Raw genomic sequence first — 11,158 nt, 5'->3', positions numbered from 1 at the left:
TGTTGGACCTGTGGGCGGCACTGCTGACAGGTTGGGGCGCAGCCCGTGAACATGGATAAAGTGTCAAAGTTATATGGCAATGTTTCGTCAAATTGGGTAAAATGTGAAAATTCTGTGCAATGCGGTATTCTGTCACGACATAAAAACTTAGGGGCAAATAGTAAAATTTACTCAATCTATAATAACAAACATGATATATGGTCAAACTATACAAATAAACACATGGTATGTCAAACAATATATTGTTACGTACTCAACTTGTCGCCTAAGGAATATAAAGTAGAGAGGCTCGAAGTGGCTGACTTAAGCAAGTGTTGACTCATGGAGAAGTTGACAAAATTTGTTTGTGGCCCACCTTATAAGATTTTTTTTCTTGAAAATAAACAAAAAATACGTTTGCTATCTTGAATTTTTCTTGTCGTTCCAGTACTGGCGTTGAAACAAGAAGGCAATTAGGCAAATGCTCCAGCAGATCTTGTCCCGGGTGTACCTAGCAATTCGCAGCACTCCCCTAGCTGTCCACTTTCTCCACTTCCCTTTTTTCTCACACTCACACACAAGCAGCGGCTCCGTCCCTCCCTCTCCGGCCTCTGCTCTTTCTTCCTCCTCCTCGTTGCCGCAGCCGCAGCCGCAGCCGCCTCCGCCCCGCCTTCGCCGTGCGCTGCGGCCGGCGGATGGGACCCGCAGGCCGGCTGTCCGTGGCGGCCGCTCTCCTCTCATGCCTATGTGAGTAGCTCTCTGCTGATCTGCTGCCTGGCTACACTCCGATTCTTCCCCTTCTTGCAAATTACTGAAGTGCGCCCAGCCGCCGGACATACGAATGCTTGGTCGTAGCCAGTGCTGGTTCCGCCTCTGTGCTGGTTCTCGATTTTGATCTGTCATGGAGGCGAAATCCTAGTTGCGGGAACAAGCGACTGATTCTTGATTTGTCAATGTGCAGGTTTACATGGGCTGTTGGGGAATTCCGGGCAGGCATTTGCTCAGGGCCCGCCGGTGCTCCACCGGATCGACCACGCGGAGGAAGATGACGACAGCGGCGGCCTCATGCCGGAGCTCTCGCCGACCGGCTCCCCCCAGCCCTTCGTCCCCTTCCTCGCGCCTGCCCCTCTCGCGCCCTTCTACAACAACTCTACGCCCAAGTTGTCAGGTCTCAACTCACTGCACATTTCCATTTCTATTTCTATTTTGTCAGTGTAAATCAAGCTGTGAACTGAATTCCCCCCCCCCCCCCCCCCCCCCAATGCAGGCAAATGCTCACTGAACTTCACTGCCATCAATGGCCTGATGACCACCACGGCCGTCGACTGCTTCGCCTCATTCGCTCCGTTCCTCGCCAATGTCATCTGCTGTCCCCAGCTCCAGGCCACTCTCACCATCCTCATAGGGCAGTCCAGCAAGCAGACGGGGTCCCTTGCTTTGGATCCCACTCTTGCCAACTACTGTCTCTCTGACGTCCAGCAGCTGCTCATGAGCCAGGGTGCCAGTGATGATCTCCACAGCATTTGCTCCGTCCACCTCTCCAATGCCACCGAGGGGTCGTGCCCCGTTAGCACCGTCGACGCGTTTGAGAGCGTCGTCGACTCGTCGAAGCTCCTCGAGGCCTGCCGGAAGGTCGACCCTGTTAACGAGTGCTGCAGCCAGACATGCCAGAGCGCTATAAGTGATGCTGCCCGCAAAATCTCTTCCAAGGACGCTGCGTTGACAAGCGACACTGCCAGTCCCAAAGTTAACAGTTGCAGGAACGTTGTACTTAGATGGTTATCCAGCAGGCTTGAGCCATCATCCGCAACCAAAATGCTCAGGCAGATATCAAACTGTAATGTCAATGGAGGTACGTACATTCAAACTAATACCTTGCTTAAATGTGAATTATGATCCCAGCAGTCAGTACATTTTACTCTTTTAGAACGACTACATACATTTATGTCATTATCCTGTTGAGCAGGCAGATTGATTTACTTGAATTTTGTAGTAACATAAAGACAATGTTTGCACCCATTAAACTGATAGAATGTCACCAATTCCACTTGTCTAGCTCCATAGAACATACTGTTGGAGCACAAAGATAATACCCATGCATAGCATTACTATATGTATATGTGTGTTTGAAATATTACAATCTTTTCATGGCTATATAGGTAGGAAAAGGCTGCGACAGACATTTAGCTTCAAGCACCATACCACCATACTTTATTTGCTCAAACAAAAACATCGAAATTTAAAGCAAGACACCAAATATTGTGTACATGGGTGCTTGAATTTTTCGTTTGGCCGAGCGGATAAATGGAATGATTTGCTCCTATATGAAGTTGACTGCGTTAAGGCATATGACTCAATAGGAGCTTGAGTTTTTCAGTTCAATCTTCATGTTAGCAATATGCAAGGTTCTCACAATATGTACGCCATTACCAGCAATGTGTTGGGTGTGACAGGGCTTGAACATATCAATTAGATCGAAAGAATAAAATATTTAGTGCAGTAATACATCAGAATTGCCATGAATGTATATTTGCCAGATTTAAAATGTTTCTTGTACTCTGCCTTTTGACGAACATGTGCAATACCTGGATATTTGTATTTAGTTTCTAATTTATTTAAATATGTGTCTAGGTTCAATTTTATTCTCATTCTTCACTGGCAGCAGCATTTATGTTGAGATTTTCTTTTTTCCATTTGAACCTTCCAGTTTGCCCACTAAGCTTCCCAGACACAAGTAAGGTTGCAAAGGAGTGTGGTGGTACAGTTAAAAACATTACTGTATGCTGCAAGGCGATGGACAGTTACGTATCTCACTTGCAAAAGCAAAGTTTCATAACAAATTTGCAAGCTTTGAATTGTGCGTCAGTCCTTGGGGCAAAATTGCAAGAGATGAAGGTCAGCACAAATGTTTATAGCTCATGCCAAGTAACATTGAAGGATTTCTCACTTCAAGGTAAGCTAGACAGTATATTTTACTTAGATACTTGCAGTAGAGTTATATTTTAATTTGCATCTATGTATCTGTAATGACTGAATTCTTGATCTTTTTCTTTTTGTCTTGGGTATGTGCATTTGACCGAACCCCCTATGATTTGGCATGCAGTTGGATCTCAAGGTAATTTGGCATTTCAAGTTGTTTTATATATTTTTTGGCTAGTGTGCATTTTTTTTTTGTTCTCAGAACAAATATTAATGTTTTTTTGCGTGTCATGCCACATTTTGATTACGCTTTGACGAATACGGTGTTACTTGCAATGTGACTAATGTTGCGTATTCAGTACTAACCATGCTTGTACTTTCAAACATACTGAGTCTAATAAAAAATAACAGTGTGTGTTAAACATTGTGCCAGATAAATATGTATATTAATAGGAGGTCAGCAATATAAATTTCAAGTCGTCACAATTTTCTTCTCTTTTCCCGATAAAGGGTGCTTTTACTGACCCATATTGTCGCATCAAGAGAATACAAGCAAAATGAGACACATCCAAGCTTTGCATAGCTAGGATGCACACGGCTACACACACACACAAATGCCGGCATCTAGCAAAGTCATACAAGACCAAAACCATGCCTAAGGCGAAGTAGGTGGGGGGCCTATCTGGAGAGTATGCTGCCACCCATGAACCGTGTCACAATTTTTTATAAGGGTGTAAACCATGATTCCTTTCCTAAAGGCGGAAATCAGAATGAGGAAATGTGATTGATCAGCTTGTAGTAAATGTTTAGATGTAAACTAATAAAGGGAAAATGTTTGTGATCATAAAGATGCCCGAAGAATGGAGGCGGAGTATATTGGTACCAATCAAGAACAAGGGGGGCGTTCGAAGTTGTACTAATTACCGTGGAATTAGGTGATGAGCCATACAATGAAGCTATGGGAGAGAGTCATTTAGCAATGCTTAAGAAAAATGACAAGTGTGACCAAAATTCTGTTTGGGTTCATGCCTGGGAGGTCGACCATGGAAGCCATTTCCTTGGTACGGCAACTTGTGGAGTGATACACGGAGCAAAATAAGGACCTGCATATGGTGTTCATTGACTTGGAGAAGGCCTAAGATAAGATAATGCGAAATGTCATGTGGTGTGCCTGGGGGAAACACAAAGCCCCAACAAAGTACATTACCCTTATCAAGGACATGTAGGATAATGTTGTGACAAGTGTTCGGACAAGTGATGGCAACACTCATGACTTTCCAGTTAAAATAGGACTGCACCAAGGGTTAGCTTTGAGCCCTTATCTTTTTGCTTTGGTGATGGATGCGGTTACAAGGGATATACAAGGAGATATCGCATGGTGTATGCTATTTGCGGATAATGTGGTGCTGGTCGACAATAGTCGGACGTGGGTTATTAGAAAGTTAGAGTTGTGGAGACAGACTTTGGAATCGAAAGGTTTAGGCTTAATAGAACTAAAATGAGTACACGAGGTATGGTTTCAGTACTACTAGGCACAAGGAGGAGGAGATAAGCCTTTATGGGCTGGTGGCACCTTAGAAGGACCCTTTCGATATTTGGGGTCAATCCTGCAAAAGGATGGTGATATCGATGAAGACGTGAGCAATCAAATCAAAGTTGGATGGAAGAAGTGGCGCCAAGCTTCCGGTGTCCTCTGCGACAAGAAAGTGCCACAAAAGCTAAAAGGCAGGTTCTATAGGACAAGAATAGGGAACCGCCGAATACACCAGCTACACCTAACATGTGGAATGGATGCATAAGGATGTTGTGCTCTGCCTGGAATACAATCATAAAGTTGAAAGTACCAGAGATTCCTAAAGGCATACCATCAGAAAAGCTTCCTTGACCAATAGGGTAAATCAAGAAAACAGCAGTAGCAGCTGCAACAGGAGCTGAATATGCAACAACAATCCAAGGACGCATACCCAGACGGAAACTAAGTTCCCACTCACGACTTTCCTGGAGAACCAGTAAAAACTTCTGCCACAAAGAACGGTTGTGATAAGAAACGCTCAATTTTTCTTGCTCTTGCTACAGTTAAACGATCCTCTTCCGATAATTCATCCAAGCCAAGAATTGCGATAATGTCCTGAAGTTCTTTGTAACGTTGTAAAGTTTCCTTAACTCTTTGCGCAGTTTCATAATGTTCGTTGCTCTTTTACCTTGGAAAATTATAGAGTTACCCCATGGGGAATTAGCAGCGCCCACGAATGATATAAATACTACTGTTGCTTTAGCTTTACTCACGTCAGCGGCATATTTTTATGCTGGTCTTAGCAAAAAAGCTCGGGACATTTTCCATTATGTAATTTATATGAGTCATTGATCTTCCTTTCATGGGCCCTGTATATTCTTCATACCATTCCTAAAATACAGGAGTAAATTCCTTGAACTGATTGATCCATGGCCTTAGGGCGGAATCCCTTTTTGACTCTGTACCCTTGATTCCACTATGATTATTGATCAATAGTAGAATAATCCCTTCATAGAAATAGGAGACATAATTTAGATGGATATAGTAAGTCTCGCTTGGGCTGCTTTAATGGTAGTCTTTACATTTTCTCTTTCACTAGTAGTATGGGGAAGGGGTCATTCGAGCCTATGGAAATAGGATACTCTGTTTACATAGAAATCCCTACGTCCTTACATTCTATTTAGGATTAGGAATAGGTGTAATCAGACCTGCTTTTGACATATCTATCCTATTCTTATTTGGGTACCATATGCATCTCTTTGGGCTTCTATTGAATCGAGAAATTGGATTGTACATCTTTCATCTTTTTGATATTCTTCTAATTGATTGCAATTAAACTCGGCTCAATCTTTTTTTTCTAAAAAAGATTGAGCCGAATAAAAATAGATCATGATATGATCATGAGACTTGACAAATTGAGATTCGGGGTTGGTTTACAGGGACAACTTTTGTAACTTCTTGGTATACCCATGGATTGGCTAGTTCCTATTTGGAAGGTTGTAATTTCTTAACCGCAGCAGTTTCTACCCCTGCCAATAGTTTAGCACACTCTTTGTTGCTACTATGGGGGCCCGAAGCACAAGGAGATTTTACTCGTTGGGATTTTTTTTTCTAATCCATATCTCTCTCATTCCTTTCTTACAAACAAAAGAGTTTTTCTTATTGAAGGCTGGATTATTATCCATTTTTAGTGTACTATTCTTCTTTCCCCAGGGAGGGGGTATTTAAAAAGAAAAAATGGATAAAGGGTTAATTCGTTCTTGATAGCCATTTCCTTAACAAGTGAATGGGAACATACTCTGGATCGGAATCCGAAGAAAGTACTACTTGATAATTTCTACAATCCGGCTGCACTTTATAATATTTTTTAGTATTTTTCGGATAAATAAGAAAAGGGTGCACGATCTCGACGAATTACTTCTGAATAAATTCAGAAATCATATGGAAGAACCATAGCATTTCGCGACTCATTGGTAAATCAACTTTGATTCTCTATAAACCAAGAATGTGAGACCATTAACACGGTTAAAGCTAAACTGCTTGAAGTCCAGGCAAAAAGAGGTACTCTTTCTACATTCAACAACTCTTGTTCTTTACACTTCTTCTTGGCTGCTTGGCCTGTAGTAGGAATCTGGTTCACTGCTTTAGGTATTAGTACTATGGCTTTCAACCTAAATGGTTTCAATTTCAACCAATCTGTAGTTGATAGTCAAGGTCGCGTTATTAATACTTGGGCTGATATCATCAACCGAGGTATTTCTGTAAGTCCTCAAAATGGGATGACGGAAAAACTTTTTGTCCAAACACTAATTGGTCGTGTATTAGCAGACGATATATATATCGGTTCACGATGCATTGCCGCGCGAAATCAAGATATTGGAATTGGATTAGTCAGTCGATTCATAACTGCCTTTCGAGCACAACCATTTCGAGCACAACCAATGAGAAATAGAATAGTCCTTTTATACAGACTGCTAAGTGCGGAGACGGGAATCGAACCCGTGACCTCAAGGTTATGAGCCTCGTGAGCTACCAAACTGCTCTACTCCGCTCTGGAGTACCAGAAACTGGTGGACAAAAAAGGCTTGAATACAAGCCTCTAACATGTCTAATGTCGAATCGGGATTCACTGAGACAGAAATAAAGCATTGGGTCGAACTCTTCTTTGGTGTTAAGGTGGTAGCTGTGAATAGCCATCGACTACCTGGAAAAGGTAGAAGAATAGGACCTATTCTGGGCCATACAATGCATTACAGACGTATGATCATTACCCTTCAACCGGGTTATTCAATTCGACCTTGCAATGTTGTATGGTGCTGAATGTTGACCAACCAAAAGGCGACATGTCCAACAGTTAGGTGTAACAGTGATGCACATGTTGAGATGGATATGTGGCCACACAAGAAATGATCGGGTCCAGAATGATGATATATGTGATAGAGTTGGGGTAGCACCGATTGAAGAGAAGCTTGTCCAACATCATCTGAGATGTGTTGGGCTTATACAACGCAGGCCTCCAGAAGTGTCAGTGCTATGCATAGCAGGCGCTTAAAGTGTGTTGATAATGTCAAGAGATGTCGGGTTAGACCAAACTTGATATCACCAAAGAACTAGCCATGGACGTGGGTGCATGGAAGTTAGCTATCCACGTGCCAGAACCATGACCTGGTTTCGAGATCTTATGGGTTTCAGAACGACTGGGAAAAGGTCAAAACAGACGAAGAGAAATAGATTCGCTACCCCCTCGTGTCGTCTCCCCAGGGCGACGCCAGGGGCGAACCCTAGTGCCGCTAGAGACCTCCTTGCGCCGTTGATTTCGTATCCGCTGATGTCGCCGGTGTATGCCGCGGTGGCGGCGGGCTCGGTGCCGAAGGAGCCGGGGAGTCTTTGATGCGGCGGCGACCTCCTGGTGCGGCTGGGCCGTGGCCCGGGGGGAGTTGCGCTCAGCAGCCAGGGCAGCGCCCCTGGTCGTGCGGTGGCCGCGCTAGCCTCCATGTCCCACAAGATCCCACGTCTCAGGCGATGGTGGGCGCGGTGGCGGCCGCGGATCTGATCCCCACCAGATACATCGTCGGTTTTGCCTATGGCCGGCCGGCGGCGCGTTGAGGGATCGGCGAGGCTTGCTGTGTTCCCTGCTGGCGTACTAACAGCTGCATGCGCCGTCATGGCATAGCTCAGCATGGATCCAGCCTGCTGCTGGTTTGGAGTGCCTTGATTGCCGGTGAAATCCGTGTGGACCTCGGTCATGGCAGATGATGGCGGCGTCTTAGGCGTCATCTCCTTGTCAAACATCGTTGGTTGCAACCGTCATCACTTAGTTTCAGATGCTCCGAGGGAAACTATAGATCTGGGTCTCTCGGATCGGACGTTGGCGGTTCCTTTAGGGCCGTTAACCCTCTTGGGGGCAACGTTTTGGAGCAGGTGCTGGATGGAGGGAACAAGAGGAGGAGCGGTGTTGCATCTACCACAGCGGAGTCTCGGCGACAGGCGCATGTTGATGGACTCGCGCATGATGGTGGCGTTACCTGGCGTCGTGGTGACGTGGATGGCAGAATGGCCTGGCGAGGTGAATGCGTTGATCGCTCCTGAAGGTGGGACGACGGAAGATGGTGGCGGTTGATTCTAGAGTGTGCGCATGTGATGTGCTCAGAGGGTCTAGCTAGACCGGTTGGTGCTCTCTGCTTGCCGGCAGGCGGCCTGATGAGGCCACCTGATTAGATGGTGTGTGTTGATGTGAGGTCAGGGCTTGTAGGTGTAGCGACAATTGTTGCCAGGACGTTGGCTTTGGGTTGATTCATGTATTTGTTTTGTTGGGTTCTGTTGAATAATATAATAAAATGGCTGTGTGCACCTCTTGATGCAGAGACCGGGGGTAATCTTCCTTTTCGAAAAAAAGGGTTTCAGGTCTAGCCTACACAACTCTTGTTGTTCTAATCAGCCATATGAATCAGTTCTGACTAAAACGAGCTGTATGAATTAGTTCGATACGGAATTGTAGTTAGTCTTAAATCAGTTCGGGAGGACTCCACTTGCTACCATCCAGAGATGGAAAGACATACAATGTTCAAGATACCGGTAACTGGTACCGGCAAGGTGCTGAGTAGGGATTAATCGGCGAATCCGGCATTTAACTGAATTTATTGGTAACCATTTATCGGTAGGTTAACTAGAGCCATATTTATATATCCTAGGCTAATAGCAACATGCAATGTACCAAGTGTGTAAATATGCAATCCTAGGCTACATAGCAACAAGGAAAAGTGTTGCCTTGGTGTTCTGATGATGTTGCAGCCAATCTGGAAGGCCATAGACCTGTACATCGAAAAGTAGGGAGGGAACAGGCCAATTTTGGGCTAAAAAATGCGTAGCAGGACAATAATTCGGCCTGACAGCTGATAAATCAGCTCGTCAGACAAATTAACTGGACCGACCAGTTAATGGCTTGAATAGCACGTTCCCATATCGGGAGAGGTCCGAATAGCAGTTAACTGACCATGTTGGCAGTTAACTGACCGATAGTTGGAATAGTGGACATATATAAGTTGAAGTCTTAAATTCTTAATATGCTCATATTAGTTCCTACTAAGAAGAAACCAATACACTGAGATAAATATCTGCCAGTTATATAGCGAAACATTTATTTCGATGATGTGCATTTTCGCCTAGCTGCCAGTTAGTTCTGTTATACAGCCCAGACTGGTTGGGATGTCAGTTTTAGGCCTTACTAGTTACATTGAATTTCACACCATAAGTTTGAAAGCAGCTTAAGAAACTAGGCTTGATATATTGTTGCTGATCTGTGCTTTGTGGTTGGATGCAGAATCTGGATGCCTTCTTCCAAGTATGCCCTCTGATGCATCATTTGACCCTTCTTCTGGGATTAGTTTCACATGTGATCTGAATGATAACATAGCTGCCCCATGGTCGCCTTCTTTGCAAGCATCGGCTTCAACATGCAATAAATGTACGTTATGTTATCTACCTACGGTGCTGATTATGCAGTTGTTTACATACTTGATCGCTTCTTGTTGTTTCTCAAAATTTAAACTATTCAGCAGAGTAGGCTACTTACAAATTGAAATCTTCTATCTAAATCTGCTGTAATATTTTATCTCTCTTTTGCTGAAATAACGTCAAATGAAATCATTATCATTATGCCTTTTTTATATACTATTATAAATTGCCTGTACCTCTACAACTTTCATCTTGGCTGTAAAGTTGTGTGCTGCGAACAGTTGAGCCAAATGGTTGTGGCATTGGAGTACTTCAATGTGCATCGACAGTTGCAACCCGTCACAAGCTTCCTGCTGTTTTTGTTGCTTTTATTCAAGTTAGGCTTCCACTTAACTTTTGGCCATTTTTTCAGCAGCTGCTCCTGGTCCAACAATCCCAGAGAGGCCTGCGGCGACATCGGCGCAGAACGGTAAGCTCAAATGTTCTTCTTTCTCCGTCGTGGTGCATTCTGGAGCCTATAAAAGTGACGATCCCTTTTTTTTCAGGTGTCAACCACAACAGACTGGAGCTTAGCCTAGCCGTCTGCTTTGGCGCCCTTGTGGCCACTATTTTACTTCAAGTCTAGTTCACCTAGTTTGTCAAATTATCCAGAGGTTGAGGAGAGCTGATTGGAACTGTGAACCGCAGAGTTTTTGTGCGTGCTTGGTCATCGCATCAGAGCATTGTAACTGGTAGCTATTAGTGTAATTTGTTGTAAGCCACAGAATGACAGTGAATGCAACACTGACTCTAATTTATTACTATTATGCCTTTTGTATAGCGAGTAGTGAAGGTTCCATAATTCTGCATGACAACTTGGATAGACTTGATTTTGTTGTCTAATGGTTTGTCACTTTATTAATGATTTTTATCATTGGTTCACCTTTATATTGTTTGTTTTATTGTTGTTATTAATTATAATTATAATTAATGAAGGCCTCAACAAGTCGGAAGCATGGCCTGCTCAGGAAACTCTGTTTTGAGAGATGGATGTCAGGAGCCTTTCCCGTGATCTTTGATCTTGTTGCAGCTCATCTACTTCCATGTGGCTGGCTGGCTTTGGTTTCAAAAAAAACAAAAAAACAAAAAACTTTCATGTGGCTCATTTGTTATAGTATATCGAAAATATACCTACTTGCCATGTCAGCACCAAGTACTCAAAAATATATCATCTTGCCTTGTCTGCATAATCGGGCTGATTCATTAGAAGATACTGCATGCATATTTTTTTCTTCCATAAAGAGCATTTCATTG

At 43.8% G+C, this 11,158-nt stretch overlaps 1 protein-coding gene and 1 non-coding gene across 3 annotated transcripts; one reads left to right on the top strand and one right to left on the bottom strand.

Annotated features, from left to right (window-relative positions):
• Positions 1-492: 492 nt before the first annotated feature.
• LOC123188793 (uncharacterized GPI-anchored protein At1g61900) lies at positions 493-10,792 on the top strand. 2 transcript variants are annotated; one of them, XM_044601040.1, is made up of 8 exons: positions 493-726; positions 941-1,147; positions 1,247-1,831; positions 2,687-2,932; positions 3,083-3,094; positions 9,732-9,875; positions 10,278-10,334; positions 10,411-10,792. In XM_044601040.1, exons 1-8 carry the CDS (start codon positions 675-677, stop codon positions 10,488-10,490), a joined length of 1,383 nt encoding a protein of 460 aa, XP_044456975.1. In that variant the 5' UTR covers positions 493-674; the 3' UTR covers positions 10,491-10,792. The 2 variants fall into 2 exon arrangements, with proteins under 2 accessions (XP_044456975.1, XP_044456976.1); XM_044601041.1 differs by having other exon boundaries at positions 499-726; positions 10,281-10,334.
• On the bottom strand, positions 6,890-6,963 carry TRNAM-CAU (transfer RNA methionine (anticodon CAU)). Its single transcript has one exon. It is a non-coding gene; the product is annotated as a tRNA-Met (tRNA).
• Positions 10,793-11,158: the final 366 nt, after the last annotated feature.

Source organism: Triticum aestivum, chromosome 2A, assembly GCF_018294505.1.
Source record: "Triticum aestivum cultivar Chinese Spring chromosome 2A, IWGSC CS RefSeq v2.1, whole genome shotgun sequence".
Classification (NCBI taxonomy): Eukaryota; Viridiplantae; Streptophyta; class Magnoliopsida; order Poales; family Poaceae; genus Triticum; species Triticum aestivum.
This window is presented reverse-complemented; position numbering and strand designations above follow the sequence as displayed.